The sequence below is a fragment of the Moschus berezovskii genome, chromosome 1 (assembly GCF_049115385.1).
Source record: "Moschus berezovskii isolate FMDL1 chromosome 1, NW_MosBer_1.0, whole genome shotgun sequence".
Lineage (NCBI taxonomy): Eukaryota > Metazoa > Chordata > Mammalia > Artiodactyla > Moschidae > Moschus > Moschus berezovskii.
Window position 1 is genome coordinate 79778470 of NC_142460.1, and position 25973 is coordinate 79804442.

General features: G+C 38.4%; 1 protein-coding gene and 2 pseudogenes across 15 annotated transcripts in view; all 3 read left to right on the forward strand.

The window, feature by feature from the left end:
- The window catches only part of GRAMD1C (GRAM domain containing 1C), a 110882-nt gene that overhangs the window by 80065 nt on the left and 4844 nt on the right, over positions 1-25973 (forward strand). For all 15 annotated transcript variants that reach the window (XM_055427931.2, XM_055427974.2, XM_055428046.2 and 12 more), the window contains 8 exons: positions 9361-9498; positions 16394-16512; positions 18403-18545; positions 19279-19382; positions 21025-21201; positions 22652-22709; positions 24552-24662; positions 25050-25155. In XM_055427931.2, coding sequence (XP_055283906.1) covers positions 9361-9498; positions 16394-16512; positions 18403-18545; positions 19279-19382; positions 21025-21201; positions 22652-22709; positions 24552-24662; positions 25050-25155 — 956 coding nt within the window. The remainder of the gene's footprint in view (positions 1-9360; positions 9499-16393; positions 16513-18402; positions 18546-19278; positions 19383-21024; positions 21202-22651; positions 22710-24551; positions 24663-25049; positions 25156-25973) is intronic.
- LOC129557893 (large ribosomal subunit protein eL32 pseudogene) lies at positions 5750-6285 on the forward strand (annotated as a pseudogene).
- Positions 8961-9059, forward strand: LOC148778758 (U6 spliceosomal RNA; annotated as a pseudogene).

Sequence of the window (25973 nt, forward strand, 5' to 3'; positions counted from 1 at the left end):
TTCCCTTTACCACAGATGGCTCAGTGGTAGAGAATCCACCTGCAATGCAGGAGATGTGGGTTCTATCTCTGGGTTGGGAAGATCCCCTGGAGAAGGAAATGGCAACCCATTCCAGTATTCTTGCCTGGAAAACCTCATGGGCAGAGGAGCCTAGTGGGCTACAGTCCAGGGGGTCACAAAAGAGTCAGACATGACTTAGCAACTAAACAACAACAATATTCTATTGTATATATCTATACCACATCGTCTTTATCCCTTCTATCTGTTGATAGGCACTTAGGTTTCTTGCATATCTTTGCTATTGTAATAATGCTGCAGTGAACGTAGTGGGGTACATATATCTTTTTGAATTAGTGTTTTCATTTTTATCAGATAAATACCTAGGAGTGAAATTACTGGATTTTATGGTAGTTCTATTTTTAATTTTTTGAGGAACTTACCTAGTATTTTCCATAGTGACTGCACCAGTTTACATTCCCACCAACAGTGTACTAAGGTTCCCTTTTCTCCACATTCTCACCAATACTTGTTATTTGCTGTCTTCTTGGTAATAGCCATTCTGATGGTGTGAGATGGTACCTCATTGTGGTTTTGATTTGTATTTCCCTGATGATTAATGATGCTGAGCATCTTTTCATTTGTCTTCTTTGAAAAAATGTCTATTCAGGTTCTCTGCTCATTTCCTTGTTTCAGTTCAGTTCAGTTCAGTTCAGTCGCTCAGTCGTGTCCGACTCTTTGCAACCCCATGAACCACAGCACACCAGGCCTCCCTGTCCATCACCAACTCCCAGAGTTCACTCAAACTCATGTCCATCGAGTCGGTGATGCCATCCAGCCATCTCATTCTCTGTCATCCCCTTCTCCTCCCGCCCCCAACCTTTTCCAGCATCAGAGTCTTTTCCAGTGAGTCAACTCTTCGCATGAGGTGGCCAAAGTATTGCTTTGTTTAATCAGGTAATTTTCAGTTGTTGAGTTGTATGAGTCCTTTGTATATTTTGGATATTAACCCCTTATCAGATATATCATTTGCAAATATCTTCTGACATTCAGTAGGCAACCTTTACATTTTGATTATAATCTCCTTCACTGTGCAAAAGCTTCTTAGTTTGATTTGTTTATTTTTGCTTTTATTTATCTTGCTAGAGGAGACATAAAAAATACTGCTAAGAAAGATGTCAAAGAATATACTTGCTTATGTTTTCTTCTAGAAGTTTTATGGTTTCAGGTCTTATATTTAAGTTTGCGTTTTAAAAAATCATAATGAAAATCTGCATGGTGTAATCCTATAAAACTTACTACTTTCTTTAACCATAGAAAGAGAGGGGAAGAGAGAGATTTCAAAAGTAGTTGTTGTTCAGTTGCTTAGTCGCTTTGCGACCCTGTATACTGCAGCACGCCAGGCTTCCCTGTCCTTCACCATCTCCTGGAGCTTGCTCAAACTCATGTCCATTGAGTCAGTGATGTCGTCCAACCATCTCGTCCTCTAGTATCCCTTTCTCCTTCTACCTTGAATCTTCCCCAGCATCAGGGTCTTTTCTCATGAGTTGGCTCTTTGCATCAGGTGGCCAAAGTATTGGAGCTTCAGTTTCAGTATCAGTCCTTCTAATGAATATTCAGGACTGGTTTGATCTCCTTGCAGTGCAAGGGACTCTTCAAGAATCTTCTCCAACACCACAGTTCAAAAGCATCAATTTTTCGGCATTCAGCCTTCTTTATGGTTCAACTCTCACATCCATACATGACTACTGGAAAAACCATAGCTTTGACTAGATGGACCTTTGTCAGCAAATTAATGTCTCTGCTTTTTAATATGCTGTCTAGGTTTGTCATAGCTTTTCTTCCAAGGAGCAAGTGTCTTTTAATTTCATGGCTGCAGTCACCATCTGCAGTGATTTTGGAGCCCAAGAAAATAAAGTCTGACACTATTTCTATTGTTTCCCCATCTATTTGCCACGAAGTGATGGGACTGGATGCCTTGATCTCCATTTTTTGAATGTAGAGAATACAATAATCAGTTGCTTAAGGGAAACTTTAGAGCAAATCATGTTCTCTTTACTTTCTTTAAGTTATAACCAGTAACCTGGGGCTTGTCATGCTTATCAAGTCATGAAATTTCAAGGTCACTTCAAGGACTTTTCTTTTTTTAGCTGTAAGATTACTGACTCTGAAGTCAGTGAAGTGAGGAGACAATAGGAAGGGTAGGGTAGTGGCTGACTACTTTCAAATTTCAGAAAGCAGAGTAATGCCAGTGGAGTTTTGCTCTACCTTCTTTTGTACCAGCATGTTGTATTACTGTTCCTACCAAAGTGTTGGTGATGGGAACATTGTTGTGGTTTGGATCTGTCTGACATGACTGTATTTGCTAGTCCACTTACTGTTCAGCTTAGACCTGGTTTGGAAACCCCTGAAGGCTGTTTACTAAATCCATGAAAACCAAAGTTAAATCCAAGTCAAATCTAAATCAAGTCCAAATCCAGTTCAAATCTAAAATCCAGATTCAAAACCGAACCAAATCCACGAAAACCAAATCCAAATCAGGTTTGACCTTGGCTTGGAAACACTGAAGTATATTTGGTGAAGACTAAATCTACACTCTTAAAAACATAAGTAAAAATAAACAGGTTCTTAAAAATTAGAATGTATTAAGAAGACAGTTGTGTTATTTTGAAAAGATCAACGAGAGGAAGTTTTTTTGAAAGGATCAAGCACCAGGAATGACTAGACTCTCTTAGCGTCCTTACCATTTGTGCCTGGGAAATTCCATGGATGGATGAGCCTGGTAGGCTACAGTCCATGGGGGTGCAAAAGAGTTGGACATGACTTAGCAACTAAACAATAACAGCATGTAGCTGTGTGAGTTAGTTATCCCTGCCTGGCCAAGCTTCTCCTGTAGGAAGATCTGCTCTGGCACCCAGTGGCCAGACACATAAGTGACACCATAATGAGTATTTTTGTTAGTTTGTTTTTGCATCCAGAATATATTTTGAAAGCTTTTACACTGATACCAAAGACAGGCAAAGACACTACAAGAAAATTACAAATATCCTTTACAAATATTGACGTAGAAATCCTGAACAAAATACAAGCAAACCAAAGCAGTACATTAAAAGGGTTATACACTACGACCAAGTGGGATTTATTCCTGGAATCTGAGAATGGGTCAAAGGACAAAAATTAATCAGTGTGATTTGTCACCTTGATAGAATGAAGGAAAAAAACCAAAATCATAATTTTATTGCATCATCTCAATTGATGATGCTTTTCTTTTTCTTTCTCATCTGCTCTTTTATAAGAATGATCCTTTAAAAAAAAATCCTCATTCAGTTCCCATACAATTCACATTAATGATAAGTTGCCTAAAGAGTAACATTAAAACTCATATAAACTGTGTCTTTATCTACAAATAAAGAAAGAATAATAGTGGTGTAGTTTCTGTATTGCATAGAAGCCCTGATCACCAGTTTTTAGAGAAGGGAAGATAAAACAAATTGTGTCTCTTCAATTACTCAATTAAACTCCAAATTACCAGCCTTTCTTGAATACCTACCTACCTAATGCATATTTCATACATACTCAAAATACTACCAACATGTGTTGTGTATGTGCTCAGTGGTTTCAGTTTTATTCATGCCAAGGTCCTTGTTATATTTATCTGTCTCAATTTTTCCACTATTTTCCATTGGCCACTTTCAAATTGTTATATTTGAAATAGTATTTGTTCTTTATTGGAAATAGTAACCTGCTACTAAGTTGAGCAGTGTTTCTTTCTCCATTTAAAATACCACCTGCTAGCTTAATGGAGAAGGCAATGGCAACCCACTCCAGTGCTCTTGCCTGGAAAATCCCATGGACAGAGGAGCCTGCTATGCAGCAGTCCATGGGGTCGCTAAGAGTTGGATATGACTGAGCGACTTCACTTTCACTTTCATGCTTTGGAGAAGGCAATGGCAACCCACTCCAGTACTCTTGCCTGGAGAATCCCAGGGACGGGGGAGCCGGGTGGGCTGCAGTCCATGGGGTCGCACAGAGTTGGACACGACTGAAGTGACTTAGCAGTAGTAGCAGTAGCAGCTAGCTTAATATGCTGCAGCAATATGATTGATAATGTTATTTAGATAGGAGGCTTTAAAGTACCATGAATTTAATAAATAATCTCAGGTGTAAATAGTTTATTTCATATCCTTACTTCCTTGAACAAATTTGCATACAAAAGGTATTATTTTTAGATTTCTGGTAGTAATACCACAAGTTATGTTTTTATCAGTCATGATAGAGAATATTTTATTTAACAGTAGAGTTTAAATGAAATATGAAGACATTGTATCGAAATACTTATATGAATATAATTTATTTCCTTCTTAAATGTGAAATTTAAGGAAGGAAACTTACTTTTGAAAAATAATAGTTCCAGGACTCCTTAGAGAAATGGCTGCTTTTAGGGTTATGGTGCACGCTTCAGTTGTGTCTGACTGTTTGTGACCCTATGGACTGTAGCCTGCCAAGCTCCTCTGTCCACAGGATTCTCCAGGCAGGAATACTGGAGTTGTTTGCCATGCCCTCCTCCAGGAGATCTTCCTGACCCAGGGATCGAACCCAGGTGTCTTATGTCTCCTGCATTGGCAGGTGGGTTCTTTACCACTAGAGCCACCTGGGAAGGGCTAGAGTAGGGAATATACAAAATGAGCCCAGATATAGTACAAGAATATAAAGAAGCACTTGAAAAAGAAAAAAGAGGCATGTCGAAAGGCCATAGGCATCAACCTGAAAGAGTTTCTAATGGCCAAACAAAAAATAAATGTGAGCAGCCAAATAAATAATGATAGTACTGGATTATAACCTAAAGTATAAACTGACTTTGTAAGTCCATCCTGATACCAGTGGTTGAATAATATATAAATGGGGGAGAAAGCAGGAGTCTTCCTTACAGAGCTCCAAATAATATAGGTAAATAATATATGTAGATCTTTTCCCTTCTAGGAGGTGGAGCTGAATTCTCCTCCCCTTGAGATGGACTAAACTTAGAGACTCATTTCTAATGAATAGAATATGTCAAGAGGAAAATAATACCTTTGAAGTGGAAAAGCCTGCCAGATACCACCTTGACCAATTGATCAAGGTTAATGACCAACCTAGATAGCATATTAAAAAACAGAGACATTACTTTGCCAACAAAGGTCCATCTAGTCAAGGCTATGGTTTTTCCAGTGGTCACGTATGGATGTGAGAGTTGGACTGTGAAGAAAGCTGAGTGCAGAAGAATTGATGCTTTTGAACTGTGGTGTTGGAGAAGACTCAATCTTGAGAGTCCCTTGGACTGCAAGGAGATCCAACCAGTCCATCCTAAAGGAGATCAGTCATGGGTGTTCATTGGAAGGACTGATGTTGAAGCTGAAACTCCAATACTTTGGCCACCTCATGTGAAGAGTTGACTCACTGGAAAAGACCCTGATGCTGGGAGGGATTGGGGACAGGAGGAGACGGGGCGACAGAGAATGAGATGGCTGGATGGCATCACCGACGTGATGGACATGAGTTTGGGTGAACTCCAGGAGTTGGTGATGGGCAGGGAGGCCTGGCATGCTATGATTCATGGGGTCGCAAAGAGTCGGACACGACTGAGCAACTGAACTGAAATGAACTGAATCAAGGTTAATGCTGTTATGTGTACCCCCTGAGTTTGAGAAGAAGGGTACTTCACCTCTGTGGTGTTTGTCCCCCAAATCCAAACCCTGGTCTAATCATGAAAAAAATCTCAGGTGTCTCTTCCTCGGCGCTGCCTACGGAGGTGGCAGCCATCTCTGACTCGGCGTCATGGCCGCCCTCAGACCCCTCGTGAAACCTAAGATCGTCAAAAAGAGGACCAAGAAGTTCATCAGGCATCAGTCAGACCGATATGTCAAAATCAAGCGGAACTGGCGGAAACCCAGAGGCATTGACAACAGGGTGCGCAGAACATTCAAGGGCCAGATCTTGATGCCCAACATTGGTTACGGGAGCAACAAGAAAACCAAGCACATGCTGCCCAGCGGCTTCTGGAAGTTCCTGGTCCACAACGTCAAGGAGCTTGAGGTGCTGCTGATGTGCAACAAATCTTACTGTGCTGAGATTGCTCACAATGTCTCCTCCAAGAACCGCAAGGCCATTGTGGAAAGAGCAGCCCAGCTGGCCATCAGAATCACCAATCCCAATGCCAGGCTGCGCAGCGAGGAGAACGAATAGACAGCTTGTGTGCACATTTTGTTTGTGGTAATAAAAGCGTAAAACCCGAAAAAAAAAAAAAAAGAAAAAAACCTCAGGTGAACCCAAATTGGGGGACATTCTACATAATACGTGACCTGTACTTTCAAATGTGTTAGGTCATTGAAAAACAAGAAAAAAGTGAGGGACTGTCATAGATTGGAGGAGACTAAGATGATAACAATTAAGTACAAACATGGTACCTTGGGCTGGATTCTTGTACAGAAAAACACATTGTTGGAAAAAATAGGGATAAAGTCTAGTTTAGCTCATTGTACCTCTAAAATTATTAAAAAATAAAAAAGTAAAAGATATCATTGCAAAAAAATGGCAACCCATTCCAGTACTCTTGCCTGGAAAATTCCATGGACCGAGGAGCCTGGTAGACTACAGTCCATGTGTTTGCAGAGTCGGACACGACTGAGCAACTTCACTTATGATTTTTTTGTATTTTCCATAGTTACCTATTCATTCAAAAATGGTTATATAACACTTATGTGCCAAACTCGTAATTTACTTAAGTGTTTAAAATCAACATGATCCCTGCTCACATAGAACTTAGAGTCTAGTACAGGAAAGAGGCAAAAAAAAGCACTAAGCCGGTAAAAATATAATTACAAGTCGGGATAAGTTCTGTGAAGGTGATGATCAGGATACGTAGAATACCTATACTTGTTTGCTTTCTTGTGAATATATGAATTATTTTCACAATGAACGTGAAAGTTAAAGTGAAAGTCGCTCAGTTGTGTCCGAGTCTTTGAGATACCGTGGACTATACAGTCCATGGAATTCTCCAGGCAAGAATACTGGAGTGGGTAGCCTTTCCCTTCTCCAGGGGATCTTCCCAACCCAGGGATCAAAGCAAGGTCTCCCTCATTGCGGGTGGATTCTTTGTCAGCTGAGCCACCTGGGAAGTCCAAGAATACTGAAGTGGGTAGCCTATCCGTTTCCCAGTGGATCTTCCCGACCCAGGAATCAAACCAGAGTCTCCTGCATTGCAGGCAGATTCTTTACCAACTGAGCTAAGTTATGAGGGAAGTCATAATGAACATATATTACTTCTGTGTGAGAAAAAGCTATTTCTCAAGCCAAATTGGGAAGTTACTTCACAGAACCTTAGTAAATTGCCTAGTTTCAGTGATTAATTTCTATGCCAAAGGAGCCATTACTTGAGATTGCAATGCCTACTATTTGTATGCTTTTGTCTACACGTAGTATTGTTGCAGGAAGGAAGTAAATTGATATCTACCCACTATCCCTAACTTCTCTGAACCTATAACAAAACAGGGAGACAGACCATTTCATGAGGAGTAGCTGGAGTGAAGGCAGAGCAGGAGGGATTTTTCTTTCCTGCTTCTTAGACCACTGCCTTTTACTTTGACTGCTTCCCGTGGCTTAATGTGGACAGATGCTCAGCACATAATTCTTAGAACTTGATTTGTGAGCTATGGAGAGCTTTTGTCACAGTTTTCATTCTGTAATGATGGGCATAATCCGTGAAATAATAACCCCAGTCCTGAAATCATTAAAATTTCAATTGGATTGCTTTACTCTATTTCCTTTATTCTACCAGACTCCTGTTCCTAGATATCCCCCAGCCCTGCCATTTCCTTTAGATTCTTCTGAGTTAAATTCCTTGCACTATAAAATAGGTTAAGTTTGTGTGTTCTGGAGCTAGAGTGATTTCAGATTCCAGTTAGTCACTGACTAGCCATGGAGCTTTGGCAGTTCTGAGCGCTGCAGTTTCCTCATCTGTGCAATAGAGATGAAGGTGTGAATAGCGCTTGCCTCACAGGATTGCTGTGAGAATATGTGTGAATACCTCTAAGTTGCTTAGCACAATACCTGACATATGGTAACATCATAAATGCATGGGCTATTTCATGTAGTGTTTCCAGGGAATATGAGGAGAGGTGAGCAGGTGTTGCTTCTTTATTTTGTACAAAGGAGTTTTCAACATTGCTGTCGGGTTCTTAGAAAAAATATAGTATTCCATTGGGCTTTATTTAGCTTTGAAGAATACTTTTCAGAAGGATTTCTTTTTTGATTAATTAATTTATTTTTTACGTGTGTTTATTTTTTAATTAATTTATTTTAATCGGAGGATATTTACTTTACAATATTGTGATGGTTTTTGCTGTACATCAACATGAGTTTGTTATAGGGATACATATGTCCCCTCCCTCTTGAATTGCCCTCCCACCATCTACCCCATCCCACCCCTCTAGGGTGTCTCAGAGCACCAGTTTGTGCTCCCTGAGTCATACAGCAAATTCCCACTGGCTATCCATTTTACATATGGTAGTGTATATGTTCTTCTCTCCATTTGTCCCACCCTCTGCTTCCCCACAGTTTCCACAACTCTGTTCTCTATGCCTGTGTGTCCATTGCTTTCCTGCAAATAGGTTCATCAGTACCATCTTTCTAGATTCCATATATATATATGTGTTAATATATGATATTTATTTTTCTCTTTCCGAAGGATTTCTTTTAATGTGTGGTATTGAGAACAGATTGTGAATACAGTGATACTTGTCTTGGGGGAGTGAATTTTAAGTCAAGTTTGAAACATTATTCAGACTAGTAAGATAGTGAGTACAGAAGATATTAAAGCCATTCATGTCTTAATATTTACTTACTATATATATGCTCGTTCAGAAATAGGACTTGCTATGTGTCCCTTGTCACTTTTGAAAGATTCCTTTTTTAAAATATTTTTTTGAGTGCTTGGTTTGGCAGCATATATATTGAAATTGGCATGATACAGAGGTTAGCATGGCCGCTGCACATGGATGACACAGAAATTCGTGAACTGTTCTTTTGAATGATATACGATATTATGGGAGTTTGATATCATGCAAATTAAATATTTCTGTATCTTGGTTTTTGACAACTGAACTATTGATCATATATATTTTAATTACTATCTACTTTTATATATAGTTATACATAATATGTATGTATATAATACTAATTTAGAGTTTTAATAGTGTCATGTAATGTGCTGTGATCATTGTAATCACATTTAAAAGCTATTTTTTGCCCAAAACAAACAAAATAAAACCTTGAAATTACCTTTCTTTGATTTCTTTCATTTTTGTTCTGTGTTTTTTGTTTCCCCAGAAAACATTCTTGAGAAAGACCTTCATGGAAGACTTTATATCAACCGTGTGTTTCATATCAGTGCTGAAAGAATGTTTGAATTGCTGTTCACCAGTTCACGCTTTATGCAGAGATTTTCTAATTCTAGAAATATAATAGGTTGGTCTTGTGTTCTTATCTAATGATAAATGTTGAAGAATTTTATTATCCTTAGAGAGTTTATATTGTCAAGTGGAAAAATTAGACAGGCTTCGATTTTATTTTGGTGATGTAGAAACTAGTGTTTAGGTGTTTTGGGTAAAATCACATGGAAATAGTATAATTTTTCATTTAGTGAGATCTTACCTACTATTAAGTTCAGACCCTTTGAGAACTAAAACTCCATTTATTTATTAATATAGCAGTTCAATTGGGTTGAGCCCCATTTAAAAGGATTCCATTGTGGAATAGTTGGATTCTGTGCATGTGTGCAAAGCTGCTTCAGTTGTGTCCGACTCTTTGATACCCTATGGACTGTAGCCTGCCAGGCTCCTTTGTCTATGGGATTCTCTAGGTAAGAATACTGGAGTGGGTTGCCATGCCCTCCTCCAGGGATCTTCCTGACCCAGGGATCAAACCTGCACCTCTGTGTCTCCTGCATTTGCAGATGGATTCTTTACCACTAGTGCCGCCTAGGAAGCCAATTGGATTCTAGTAGAGTATGAAATAGTATAGTCACTTTGCAAAATGATTTGGTGGTATCTGCTAGATATTTTGGCCACCTCATGCGAAGAGTTGACTCACTGGAAAAGTCTCTGATGCTGGGAGGGATTGGGGGCAGGAGGAGAAGGGGACGACAGAGAATGAGATGGCTGGATGGCATCACCGACTCGATGAACGTGAGTTTGAGTGAACTTCAGGAGTTGGTGATGGACAGGGAGGCCTGGCATGCTGTGATTCATGAGGTCGCAAGGAGTTGGACACGACTGAGCGACTGAACTGAACTGAACTGAACTAGATACATATAACCTTCAGAAATGGGTACCAGTGTACTCTGAAAGATGTGTACTGCCGTGTTCATAGCAGCATTATTTATAATGGCCCCCAAACTCAAAACCGCCCAAATACTCACCAGTAATAGAATGGATAAAGCTGAAACTGCAATACTTTGGCCACCTCATGCGACAAGTTGACTCACTGGAAAAGACTCTGATGCTGGGAAAGGTTGGGGGCGGGAGGAGAAGGGGATGACGGAGAATGAGATGGCTGGATGGCATCACCGACTCTGTGGACATGAGTTTGAGTGTACTCCGGGAGTTGGTGATGGACAGGGAAGCCTGGCGTGCTGTAGTTCATGGGGTCGCGGAGAGTCGGACACGACTGAGTGACTGAACTGAATAGAATGGATAAACAGATGTATGTTCACACAAAAGAATACTGTATGATGATGAAAAAAAAAAAACTGCTGCTAACAATACGTATAAATCTTATGGGTATACTGTAGTATTAAGCAAAAGAAGTCAGACATACAATAGTACATACTGTGATTTCTTTATTTAAAGTTCAAAACGAGGTAAAACTTATTTATGGACATAAAAGCAGCAGAGTAGGTAACTGCTGTGGGGACTGCTGTGGGTGGATAAAGACTGGAAGGGAGCTTCTGGGATGCTGGTAAAGTTCTCTATCTTGTTTTGGGTAGTGGTACACATGTGTGTTTTTTCTGCAAATTCATGAAGACTTGAGGTTGCAATGCCTGTGGTCTGCCTTAATGAAAATATTCCAACTAGGAAGTTAGTTATAAAAAAGATTTTATTGATTATGTGTTAAAAGTTCTATTTTGGTAAACATCTCAAAGAAGCATATAGCCAACCTGAAATTGAATTTATCCTAAATGTTTCAAGATATCTTAGAAACTTTGGGAGCATATGGTTTAACTTGCTATATAAAATTAGAAAACACCAGTGGCAGAGATCCATATAAGCTGAGTCATTTGACATAGTCAAAGAGAGTCAAGTTAAATATAATGTATAATCTAACCATTTTATTAACCATTAGATGTTATTCCTTTATTTAAAACTTTAATGTAAACGTAATTACATATTCATAGGTTATAACATTGATAGAGACTAGATATAAAAAAGTAATTTTTGTTATTATTCATAGTAGAGTAGCAAAGCAATTTCTGATTGATAGCTATTGTCTTGTGATTATATTAAATGTCATGTTTTTAAAAATCATTAATTTTTTCCTGTTCTTCCAGTTTTAAAAATGTATAATACCTGAGGGATATAAATTTTTCTTTTCAGTCAGTAGCTCATGTTTAACATTGTATCTGTTCTGAATCTATTTTGTATCTTCTTGCTATTTATATCTCCCTGGAGAATTTGCCGTTCCAGAAGAGCTGGATATTTTATATCTCTTAATTTTCTAAGATGATGCCTGTTGATATTGCACTGCCATTTTTATGGCTGGAAAGGCCCAGAGGGGACTGTCTATGTTATTCCACGTTGGTACAAAATGAAGGTTTTTGTTTTTTTTAAATCACAGCTGCGTTTGGTGTCTGATATCATATCTAGCTTCAGTGTGGATGACTGTGTTTGCCATCTGATGCTATAAATGGCTTTGGGAAGCAAAGGCTTCTAGCTTATCACAAGTATAAATAGTCGTAGGCATGTTGCCATTAGACCTAGAATTAGTCAGAAGGTTTGCCCCCAAAGAGATAATCTGCTTATGATTGCACACTATTCTATTATCTTCTGAATTTGTTATCCAGCTGGGAAAGGTTGGGGGCAGGAGGAGAAGGGGACGACAGAGAATGAGATGGCTGGATGGCATCACCAACTCTATGGACATGAGTTTGAGTGAACTCCGGGAGTTGGTGGTGGACAGGGAGGCCTGGCGTGCTGTGATTCATGGGGTCGCAGAGTTGGACACTACTGAGAGACTGAACTGAACTGAACTGAATCAAAATTGCATTTCTTGAGAACAGGTTTCAAAGGCTTTTTTTTAAACTATTAAGAGTTTAATGGGAAAATATAGTATGGTCAGTTATTTGTGTATTTAACCTAATTTCAGCACTAAAATGGCTGCTTCTAGATCTATTTTTTATAATTAAAATTTATTTTAAATTATTAAGAATAATGATAATTATTCTTGATAATTTTTAATAAAAATCATTTAATTTAAATTCTTTAAAATCTTTGTTTAGGGTTATAGGACACTATTTTTGTAATGTAAAGCTCAGTTTTAAATCTTTTTATTCAACTTTCTAATTTTGAAAAAAATGCAAATCTTTAGAAAAGTTGTATGAATAGTATAATGAAACCTACCCATCACCTCCATTCACCAGTCTTTTTTATTGTGATATTATTTCTGCACATAACATAAAACTTACCATTTTAATAATTTTTAAGTGTACAGTTCAGTGGCATTAAGTACATTCACGTTGTGTACCCATCACCATCTCTGGAACTTTTCATCTTCCCCAAACTGAAACTCTGTTCCTGGTAAACAGTAACCCTCCATTTTCCCCTCTCCCCATCTCCTGATGAATACCATTCTACTTTCTGCCTCTATGAATTTTACTATGTTTTGTTGTTGTTCAGTCTCGCAGTTATGCCTGACTCTTTGGGACCCCATGGACTGCAGCACGCCAAGCTTCCCTGTCCTTCACTGTCTCCCGGAGCTTGCTCAGACTCATGCCCGTTGAGTCGGTAATGCCATCCAACCATCTCACCCTCTATCATCCCTTCTCTTGCCTTCAGTCTTTACCAGCATCAGGGTCTTTTCTAATGGGTCAGCTCTTTGCATCAGGTGGCCAAAGTATTGGAGCTTCAGCCTCAGCATCAGTCCCTCCAATGAATATTCAGGATTGATTTCCTTTAGGATTGACTGGTTTGATCTCCTTGCAGTCCAGGGGACTCTCAAGAGTCTTCTCCAATACCACAATTACTATGCTAGCTACCTCATGTAAGTGGAACCATACAATATTTGTTTCTTTATGACTGCTTATTTCACTTAGCATAATGTCTTCAAGGTTTATCCATATTGCAGTATGGATTTCATCTCATTCCTTTTGAAGAATAAATGCTAAACTATTGTATGTTTATGCCACAGTTTGTATACCTACTCCTTTATCAGTGGAGTTTTGAGTTATTTCCACTTTTTAGTTATTGTGGATGCTGCTGCTTGAACACTGATGTACAAGTATCTGAATCCCTGCTCTTGGTTCCTTTAGGTAATACCTAGAAGTAGAAATGGATCATAAAAAAATTCTATATTTAATTTTTTGAAGAACTGCCATATTGTTTTCCACAGTGGCTGCATCATTTTACATTCCCAGCAGCACTGCATAAAGGTTCCAGTTTCTCCATATCTAGCCAACCTCTTATTTTCAGGTTTTTGTGATAATAGCTATCCTAGTGGATGTGAAGATTCACCAATTTTAAAATTTTATTACATCAAAGGATTCTTGAATTATTTATTTTGTAATTTTTGCTTTGATTTCTTCAACTTATTGTATCAAAATGCTTCATATGTCTTTTTGTATACCGTTGCCATTTTTTCTTATAACTTCATCTGTTCTTTATATTATGATGAACTTTACTTTGGAAGGAAAGTTATGACCAACCTAGATAGTATATTAAAAAGCAGAGACATTACTTTGCCAACAAAGGTCCGTCTAGTCAAGGCTATGGTTTTTCCCGTGGTCATGTATGGATGTGAGAGTTGGACTGTGAAGAAAGCTGATCGCTGAAGAATTGATGCTTTTGAACTGTGGTGTTGGAGAAGACTCTTGAGAGTCCCTTGGACTGCAAGGAGATCCAACCAGTCCATTCTGAAGGAGACCGATCCTGGGTGTTCATTGGAAGGACTGATGCTAAAACTGAAACTCTAATACTTCGGCCACCTCATGCGAAGAGTTGACTCACTGGGAAAGACTCTGATGCTGGGAAGGATTGGGGGTGGGAGGAGAAGGGGATGACAGAGAATGAGATGGCTGGATGGCATCACTGAGTCGGTGGACATGAGTTTGAGTGAACTCCGGGAGTTGGTGATAGACAGGGAGACCTGGCGTGCTGTGATTCATGGGGTCGCACAGAGTCGGTCACAACTGAGCGACTGAACTGAACTGAACTTACTTAGGTATCGGGGGCTTGACTATTCTAAAATGTTGTAACATTCTGGCACGTGATATTCAATAGGCTTGTTGGTAACACTGATGAAAATACAAGTGAAAGAGAGACTTTTTTCTTTGTTGATAATTGTTTTGTTGAATAGTGTGCAGTTTTAATGGCAGAATTCAATGATATCTTTAAATTTAGTCACTGGTTAACAATGAACTATTTGTATAATTTTTCTGAAACAGGCTGACATACAACCAAAGTGATATTTTACAAAGTATTTTATAATAAATTTTATATCTCTTGTACACCTAAATCATTTTTTAAACAAATTCTGTATTATAGATCCCATGATTTGAGATGTTGCCTGTTTAATTTACTTGCAAAATTTTTCTGCAAAGGATAAGCAACAGGCAGCTTCAGGATCCCTCATTAAATCCCTAGGCTTAGCTGACTGAAAGAAGTTAAATAAAATTGAATGTATCATAAAGCCTTGTTTCCTTTTCTTTGATGATGGATAATAAGTTAGATAAAGGTTTCTGTTTTAGGATATTGATGCACAGCAGCCAGATATACTAATTGCCTAAGTCCATTGTGCTAGCAACACTTTTGTTGTTGCTGAAACTCTGGACAGAAACAACTCAGCACTTCCCAGGTGGCTCAGAGTCTGCTTACAATGCAGGAGACCTGGGTTTGATCCTTGGGTTAGAAAGATCCCCTGGAGAAGGAAATGGCAACCCACTCCAGTATTCTTGCCTGAGGAATCCCATGGACAGAGAGGCCTGGCAAACTACAGTCGATGGGGTCACAAGGAGTCAGATACAACTTAACAACTAAATGACAGCAACAACAACAGTTGTGCTAGGTGACTTAGATCTTCGAATAGAGTTCATAATGCTGTTACCTGTATTTTCCTAGTGTTAGCTTGTTAAATGAACTTGTTTTATGGTGCTATGTTCTAAAGATGTTCAGTTCAGTTCAGACGCTCAGTCGTGTCTGACTCTTTGCGATCCCATGGACTGCAGCATGCCAGGCTTCCCTGTCCATCACCAACTCCCGGAGCTTACTCAAACTCGTGTTCATAGATTTGGTGATGCCATCCAACCATCTCATCCTCTGTCGTCCCCTTCTCCTCCCGCCTTCAATCTTTCCCAGCATCAGGGTCTTTTCAAATGAGTCAGTTCTTTGCATCAGGTGGCCAAAGTATTGGAGTTTCAGCTTCAGCAACAGTCCTAACGAATATTCAGGACTGATTTCCTTTAGGATGGACTGGTTTGATCTCCTTGCAGTCTCTCTCAAGAATCTTCTCCAATACTACAGTATTTCTGTTCAAAGTGTGTTTTTGCTCATTGTGTTGTTGCTAAGCAAAAGAAAGAATTTTTATAAAATCTTGCCATAAAGATAGATTTTTCTAGAGCTTTCTTCTTATAGAAAAGGTTATATAGTTTATATATATTCCATTGCCCCCTCCTTGATTAAAGATCTCAGAGAGAAGCCATTAACATTGTATGATTTCTCATTGATGTGATTTCTCCACAAGTTGTGATCAGATCATATTGCTACATTGAGGGCAAATGCCTTTCAAGGTCTTGTCCTTGATGATGGGAGTGTTGAAATGTTCTGTCTCTGATAAGTGGATACCATTACTTCTCTTTGTAGGTACTGGGAACTTTAAAAAGAAGCCCACTGATGATATGCTTTTAATTTTATCTTCTAGAGAAAAGAAAAAATGTTTTAATAGACAACAATTTAGAAGTAAATGGATCAGAGATGAGGTGTATGTCGCATGCAGGAAGAGTGCCTGACGTGACTTTACTCTTCTTTAATGTTAAATAAATAATATAGTTAACTGGTCACAAATAAAAATTTAAATAATTCAAAAACTCTCTTAGATTCCATTACAAGCCGTATCCTTCAGATTTCCAGAACTAAGTCTTTTTTGCTGTGATTAGATGTAGTATCTACCCCTTGGAATGTGGAACCTGGAGGAGACCAGCTGAGAACCATGACTTACACTATAGTGCTTAATAATCCACTAACTGGAAGGTGCACCACGGCCACTGAAAAGCAGGTATGTCTCTGCTGCCAGCGTTCCAAAAGAACCATGTGTGTGGAACGGGAAAAGATGCCTGTCACAGGTCCTACTCACCAATTCACAAGGCAGTTTCAACAAGTATACAGCAAGACAAAAAAGGGAGGAGAAACTGTTTACAGGGCTTCCTTGGTGGCTCAGAGGTTAAAGCGTCTGCCTCCAATGTGGGAGACCTGGGTTCAATCCCTGGGTTGGGAAGGTCCCCTGGAGAAGGAAACGGTAACCCACTCCGGTATTCTTGCCTGGAGAATCCCATGGACGGAGAAGCCTGGTAGGCTACAGTCCATGGGGTCGCAAAGAGTCGGACATGACTGAGCGATGGAACGAAAGGGAACTGTTTACATGTTAAAAGAGTTTAAGTTCACATAAACAGATCAACCCAATCCTAATTCAGACGAGCCAACTGTAAAAAGGTTTTTCTGAGATTTAAGGAATTGTTCATCTCTATGTTCTGTAATGGTATGGTTGTTACATTTTAAAGCAAAGAGCATTTATCGTTTAAAGGGATATACTGAGGAATTTTAGGGAATCCCTTGGTGACTCAGTGGTAAAGAATCCACCTACAATGCAGAAGATGCGGTTTTGATCCCTGTGTTGGGAAGATTCCCTGGAGAAGGAAATGGCAGTCCACTCCAGGATTCTTGCCTGGGAAATCCCAAGGACAGAGGAACCTGGCAGGCTACAGTCCATGGGGTCACAAGAGTCAGACACAACTGACTAAACCACACCACAACTGAGCAATTGATAGAGAAATATCCTGATGTACTTTTGGATGAAATTATATTGGTGGTTAGGATATCTTTTAAAAGTAGCTAGGCAGATGATGAAGGTGGAGGGAGGGAATGTGGGGAGAGATACAGCTGCAACGGGACTGGATGTGAGTTAATATTGAAGCTGGTTGATGAGCTGATGAGCGCTCATTGTGTAATGTTCATTTTTACTCTTGTATATGTTTGAACTTTTTCATAATAAGTGTTTTTTTAAAAAAAGAATACTACTGGAATCTGATTTACAGGATCATGTCAAGGGTTAGGGCCAAATAACTAGATGGCTGCTGTGACATATGAGGAAGAGAATGTTAGGTATTTAATGTTCTGTCTACTGTGTGACCGGCATGGCACGGTCATATACTGCGGTTTATGTTTGGCCAGTTTTGTTGAAGTACTGTATATCTGTATAGTATATCTGTTCTACAGAGTTAGAAAATATCTATTAACATCTGAATTACTTTTGCTATCATAGTTTTTGTCCATCATTGTTCAAAAGGACTTAAAATTTTCTCTTCCAAAGATTTCCAAATATTTAAGAGAAGTTTCTTTTTGGTATTTGAGAGTCTTTGATAACTTTAGAAGATAAGTAGAATAGGTAAGGTTAAAATGAGAAAGATTTGGCCAGCAACCACTTTAAAGCCTATTTAGGAAAAGCAGTGTTTTGTCTGGTTGTCCCCTTCCTTCATTTTTTTGGTGAAGAGTGGCTTTTATTAAACTTTAATGAATTTTAGGGTGGGGTCCTAGCTTTGTTCAATTGAATTTTGAATTGTTCCTCTACCAGGAACATTTGAAATTCTTAATAAACTGCTAACACAGATGAGAAATCATGTAGTTCCTTTCTCCTGTGCATGCCTAAAATGAAGGAAAAAAAAATTATACAATGAAATGACAGAGAGGCAGCAAATACTATTTCTGCACATCCTTTCTTCTCAATTTGTAGATTACATAGCAACGTGGAGGCCCTTCTGGCTTTGTATATAGGCTCCTCATGTTTTTTTGTAATTTGTGAGAAGGAATTCTGGTATACATGTTCTAAGTTGGCAGAGAATTTGATGTATTAAACATGTACATGCAAAAAAATTTCATCTTATTTTGGCAGAGACTGTATAAAGAAAGTCGGGAAGCACAGTTTTATTTGGTAGATGCAGAAGTGCTGACACATGATGTCCCCTACCATGATTACTTCTATACTCTCAACAGATACTGTATCATCCGATCTTCGAAGCAGAAATGCCGACTGAGGTGAGCTACTGTAAACCAGTGTTTTAGTCAGGACAGGCTACATTGTATGCTGGCAACGTATCAATCCTGAAATCTTAGTTGCAGTTTTACATAACAAAACTTTATTTCTTTCTTTGCGTGTCCACTGGTGGTCAGCAGAAGGGTGGGAACCCAGGTTGATGGGGCTTTGACATCTGGAGCTGCACAATCCAGAATATGTATCATTTCAGTTACTACCAGAAGTTGTGCTCACAGTCCTGTGGCCAGAATGGTCCCAGGACCCTGTTTAATGGCAAGGGGTCTGGGAGATTTGAGAAGCATGTGGTGGGCAGTAAACAGCTCTGTTGCAGTGGGAGACCAGAATGTTGGTGTGTTGAAGGTGGTGCTGGGCCCATCATACACTTGCCTTAGTCTCAGCTAGTGTAGTGACTTTCAGCTAATGTATGACCACTAGAGATTTTTTATACAAGGCATTTAGGAAATTTAATTTATTTTGAGCCTTTATTGCTATTTAAACAAAGAAAATTCAGAGTTTGAAAAAGCAAAGAAATAAAATGCCGAGTTGATGAAATTATTAGCAGCTCCCAGTAATTTTTTTAAGGAATTCACTTTCAGTGAACAATTTTTTTTGTGGTCTTAGTGACTTTACATCCTTTTGGCTTTCCACTGAATTCATTCCTACGTTTAACTGCAACGTTCCTAATGTGATTAAATCTTGTAAATTAAATATTCTTCTTTCTTCCTTATTCATTAGAGTTTCAACAGATTTGAAATACAAAAAACAACCATGGGCTATTGTCAAATCTTTAATTGAGAAGAATTCCTGGAGTTCGCTGGCAGATTATTTCAAACAGCTTGGTTTGTAAATTTCTTGATTTACCTATTTTTGTAAGAATGACATTTATTAACAGAATGGATGGATTCTTCAATTGGATTCATAGTCGGAACTGGTAGATGGCATTGGAATGACTCTTACTGAAGTGGTTCCAACTGTTACACTTAAAATTTGAAAACTTATAATTTTCATTGATCTACCAAACACTTATATAATGCTTATGATGTGCCAGATGTTGCCCTGTGTGTTTTATAAATATAAACCTATTGCAAACCTATAATTTTTTCCCCCATTTTACTAAAGAAGAAATATAAAAACAGAGAGAGAGAGGTTAAGTGACTTTTCCAGGGTCACACAGTTAGGAGCTATCACACTCCCTCCTTCTGCAAGGAGCCGGGGAAGCCGACTGCAGTGAGGGGCTAGGTGACCTGATCATAAACATGCACTGTGCTCACGAAGAAGGTCTGGAGAGTCCTCAGGCCCATACCTCCCTTACCAATGTAGCTCTCCTGGGTTTACGCAGGTCCACTTAGCCATGGGACCGTGTACATGTATGGATTTGGTGGAGGTGGTGGAGGGGAAGTGATGTAGTTGTTCTCTTTGGATATATTCCTTAAAATGTACATGAAGAAAAAGCATACATATGTATATGTATGTTTTATATATATATATATGTCATACACACACACACACACGAATGTAATTAATTTAGTTAAAGCAAAGGTGATGGCCAATAAACTCAGGGTAATTTAAGGCTTCACTAGCCGGTTTGCTGGTTATTTATTTTCCTTGCTTTCTCATTGGCTGTTTCATTATTAAACTCCAAATCACGAGCAAGGAAAGAGAAACTCAAAGATAAGTTTGGCTGATAGATAATGAACTTCTAATGAAAAATCTGGTGAAGGGAAAGGTTAAAACAATTGAGAAAAACAGTTTTTAGGTTTTTTTGCAGACTCTCTTTACCAGTGCTTACTTTTTTTGCAGACTTTCATTGTAAATTAGGACTATTGTATGCTGCTTCTTCCTTTGAGATTGATGATCAAGTACTATAATCTATCTTGGAAATCTTTCTAGGGACCCAGTGCAAGTGGGTAGTGTATTGTTTCCATAACTGAAATCTTTACAGTAATATTTAATATGGCACATAGCAAATCTGTTCTAATGGTTCCCATCATTAATTAATACAGTTCATTCTTCCTGGAATAATGAAGCCTCATTATGGGATCATTGTACACTCCATAACTTTTCATTAAGAGTAAAGTTTGAATCTAGGCCATAAGAAACCTGAGTAACAGTTACCAAGGCTTAACTATTAAGTAAAGCTATTAAGTAAAAATTCCATTCCGTTCCGTCGCTCAGTTGTGTCCGACTCTATGCGACCCCGTGGACTGTAGCCTACCAGGCTTCTCCGTCCATGGGATTCTCCAGGCAAGAATACTGGAGTGGGTTACCGTTTCCTTCTCCAGGGGACCTTCCCGATCCAGGGATCGAACCCGGGTCTTCCGCATTGGAGGCAGACGCTTTAACCTCTGAGCCACCAGGGAAGCCCAAGTAAAAGTTACCGAGGCTTAAAAAAAAAAGCAAACTGAGAACAACACCAACCCTTCTGTATATTATAACTGAGAAGATTTCTCCACTATCTAAAAAATTATTTTTTCTTTTTAGAATCGGATTTGTTAATGGAAGAATCTATGGTAAATCAGTCCATGGAAGACCCAGGAAAACTTACTGGCCTGCGAAGGAGAAGGAGAACATTCAACAGAACAGCAGAAACAGCTCCTAAACTTTCTTCTCAGCGTTCTTCTGGAGACATCAGTTTAGAGGCCAAAGGGGATATTACAGGTAGCTGTTACCTGGTAAACAAAGGTTTACTTTATAGGTTTTCTTTATAGGTTTACTTATATGAAGCAGAATCTGCCTCTTGTTTTTAAGACAGGTCAGTTAGGAGGGCTCCTTTTCTCTTCTTTTCTGATAATATTTGTCAAACTCTGAATAATATATAAAGGAGCAGTTGCAAAATGGCAGGCATGTGACCAATAGAAGTACTGTACTGGACCTACCTGGTATTTTAAAAACTGGAAATTTTTATATAAAAACTCAGATCTGATAGCCCTGGACGCACATGCCTTCAGAGCAGCAGTCAGTCAGTTGGAGCTTAACAGTACCTGCCTCATATAACCGAGTGTGTACTTTTGCCAGGTCACCAGTCCCCATCGCTCTCACCCACTGAGGGATGCTTCATTCGTTAATTTCCTTCCAGGCATTTATAGACATTTGATTTCTACCCTTGAATCCACTACAATGATTGTATGCTTTTAAAATTGCAGAGATAGAATTTGACTTTTATTATCTCTGCATTTAATTTTGAAGACATCTTGTCCGCACTGACTATATCACCCCCCCTCTCAGAAATAAGAAACTGTCATATACCCTCATCCTTCTACATTATCAGATCCTCTTCTAAGGTTTATATCTTCAGTTCAATTCAGTTCAGTCACTCAGTTGTGTCTGACTCTTTGTGACCCCATGGACTGCAGCATGTCAGGCTTCCCTGTCCATCCCCAACTCCCAGAGCTTATTTACTCAAACTCATGTCCATAGAGTCGGTGATGCCATCCAACCATCTCATCCTCTGTCGTCCCCTTCTCCTCCCCCCTTCAATCTTTCCCAGCATCAGGGTCTTTTCAAATGAGTCAGTTCTTCGCATCAGGTGGCCAAAGTTCAGCATCAGTCCTTCCATTGAATATTCAGGACTGATTTCCTTTAGGATGGACTGGTTGGATCTCCTTGCTGTCCAAGGGATTCTCAAGAGTCTTCTCCAACACCTTAGTGTGAATATATTTTTCTAACATTTAAACCTAATGGCTATTTAATTTTGGGATTTGGCAACAAAATTTGGGCAACGGAGAACAGGGGAGGATGATTTAAAAAAAAATTTTTTTAAGGAGCGAAGCATTATATACATAGAATTAGCTCAAATATTATTAGCAGAGATGAAACTTAGAGATCATTCATGATATATTGAATTGCTTATTTAATTTTAGAACAAATTAATTTGTAATATAGGTCAAATTTGCAGAACTGATATAAGGTTTCGTTTTGTAGATTTGTTTAATATTACTTAGAATATCAGAAGTCAAAGAAGGGTGCAGGGAATTTACCCTAACTCACTGTGTCTTTACAAATAATTTTACAAATTTCTTCTCCAGTATTTTTCAAATGAAGTTAAACTTTTACCCGTTGTAATCACAACCCTGAGTCTCAGGTAGCCTTCTGTTTTTGTAATTTGCAGGAAAGAAAAAGGAAATTGAAAGCTATAACACCATCCTTATTGTGGTGATGAGTATTTTGTAAGTATTTGTGTTGAGTGCTTATTTTGCTTGTGCCCTCACTTATCTTTTAATGGTTTCCAAAAAGATTTGATAATATTTGTATATTATTGTATAGACATTACTACTATTTGACCAATTTTGGCCTACAGAAACAGTAATTTTATATGTTTCAGTCTGGTAGTTTTTGAATGATTTTCAGAACTGTTAAATTTGAGGGAATACCAAATACAGATTCAGTAAATGTTTTTGTTTTTTAACTTAATTTGATTTGTTTTTACCATCATAGGTGTTTAGGGAAATACCATAAACTTAAAGGAAATATTGATATATTCAGGCTGGTAAAATCCCCAAAATGCTATTTTACTCTATTATATTAGACTAGTGGTCCTTATCCTTTACTATACATAAGAATCACTTGCTAAATTACTGATTTCAGGGCTTCCCTGGTGGCCCAGGGTTTAGGAATCTGTGCCTCCAATGCAGGAGACTTGGGTTCAATCCCTAGTCTGAGAGCTAAGATCCCACAAGTCATGTGGCATGGCCAATAAATAAAATTTAAAACTAAATTTAAAAGAATATTAAACATAAATTTCTCAGCTCCAGTACTACAGATTGAGTCAGTAGGTCTTCAGTAGGGATTAAGAATCAGCAGTATTCTAAAACACACTGCATAGGTTATTTTGACGCAGGTAATCTGAGGATTGTTGGATGAGAAATACTGGGGTAATTAGTCTGAATCTCAGAGTATTCTTTTGGAATCTTCTCTGTCAGTCATATTTAGACTCCTGTTATCTCCATGGCTATACTTGGATCATGGGGTAGTCCATCAGATTTAATTGAATTAGTTCTGACTGGATGATATGCTCTGGGTGTATTTTTTGGAAAGAAATTCTTATATCAGCCTTTTTTTCTAATTATAGACTTCAGAACATAGAAAATGTTTGTTGTACCTTCAAGTTTTATAAAAGCTGTTCATATTCTGCTTAAATTGGTTTTCTGTGACAGTTTTGAATAGTATATATTATCTGTGATCTTTTGTATCACTTTGAAGAAAATTTATAGTCAGATATCAAATGTTGATTTTTATGCCATTTCATAGATTTGATTTTTTTGCTACTACCTTAGTTTTCATCTTCAGGATGGGTAAAAGTAAATACTATATATTTTAAGGCAAGTCAATATTTTAACAGGAAAAAATAAGAGATACGATGCCACCTATGTACTTGCATACATATGTAATGAGATACATTCATTCACTTGACATGCTGTTGTGAATACCAACAAATTAAGTGTACTTAACAAGTAGCATTTTATATGTGATACCATTGATGTCTGTTTGGGATTTGAAACTTTGTCTAAGTGGAACCAGAAGGAATTTTTGCTGAATGTGCATTTATTTTGGCTTCCACTAGGAATAAGAGGTACATAATGATAGAGCAAATCCATATTGATCTTCATTTCCTTTCTGAAGTACAGTACTATGCATGTGTAATTGCTTAAGACAAAAGCACCCCAAAATAGATCTTGAAAGCTAACGTGGTAGATTTCTAGGCTGGTGGTTGCACATCAACACTGGTTAGGATTCCTGGCAGAGTGGAGAGACGTCAGGGACAATCCCAACCTGCTTATTTGAGGACTTCATGGTTACTAGTTACCTTCCAACTTTTCCCTCAACATTCACTTAGTACTTAAAGTTATTATCTCATACAATAAAATAGGAATAATTAATTTAAATAATAACTAATTGGAAACTAGTCTGGGTAATATGCATTTTTGAAGCTTTTGCATGTTTCTTCTGAATTAGCAATGCTTTAGGTCTGAATGAGAATGGATTAACCAGGTCTGATTTTCTCTGTCTAGTTTGCTGTTGCTAGTTTTGCTGAATGTGATGCTGTTTCTGAAGTTGTCAAAGATAGAATATGCTGCTCAGTCCTTTTACCGTCTTCATCTCCAAGAAGAGAAATCTTTAAAGTAAGTCTTCCCTTCAACATTCTATTACTTCAATAATTCCTGTGCTGCAGAAAATATAAGTCCAGTTTTAGAGAGTTTGGTCTGCTAACTTCTCTTTAGTCATATACTGTTTTGTTTTACCTGCAAATTTATGGGGCTAATGATTTCTGGAAAAGGCTAGAAGCCATTCCCTTGATCTTTCAAAAATTTTTTTTATTTATTTGGCTGTGCCAGGTCTTAGTTGTATCATGCAGGATATTTTACTTGCTGCATGCAGACTCTTAGTTGTGGCATGTGGGATCTAGTTCCCAACCAGAGATCAAACCTGGGATCCTTGCATTGGAAGCACAGAGTCTTAGCCAGGGAAGTCCCTATTTCCTGATCTTTAAGATGGTATTTTTCTTTCAGTTTAGCCTCTGATATGGTGTCGAGAGTGGAAGCTGTTCAAAAGAGCAAAGGCCAGGCCCATCGCTTAAAAGGAGTGCTCCGGGACTCCATTGTGATGCTGGAACAGGTTGGTGCCTCTGTGTCCCATGGTCCTTGGTACTCTCCCAGTGATTCAGCTGCTTCTGTGGCTGTGAGAGAATATTTACTATACCATTATTTGGATAAATCCCCCTTCTAGAGGCATCTAACCTTGCCAGTTTCTGGATCATGCATTTTATGTATATAGTTACTTTTATCAATACTTTTTTAAACAATGGGAGTATATTGTACTTACCATTGCATACCCTCCTTTTCTCAACTAGTAATGTGTTTGAAGGTGTCTCCATATCAGTGTGCATACATCTACCTAATTCTTTTCATTGATCCTTCTATATAAGATCTCATGCTTAACCTTAGCTCTTTTTATGGAAATGGTAGATATTGTATACACTGCTCATTATTTTATCTATTAACCGTGTATCATGGAGATATTTTTATATCAGCATATAAAGCACTTATTTTAATAGCGTGTAGAATTCAGCTGTACATGTGTGGCATAATTATTTTACCAGTTCTCCGTTGAAGAATACACAGGTTATTTTGGTGTTTTCTATAAGCATTCTCTCTTGTCATCAATATGTGCTGCTTGGTTCTATGAATCAGAACTTAGGATTACCTTTGAAAAATAAAGACTAATACTCCCATTATGCTATAAGATTTGTGTACTTTTCAAGTCTCCCTGACTCTTTGGACATGAGTTTGAGCAAACTGAGGGAGATAGTAAAGAACAGGGAAGCCTGGCGTGCCACAGTTCATGGGGTCGAGAACAGTGGGACATGACTTAGGGACTGAACAACGAGGACTGAAATAAATATATTTTAGATAATAAACAAGCAACAGCTTTTC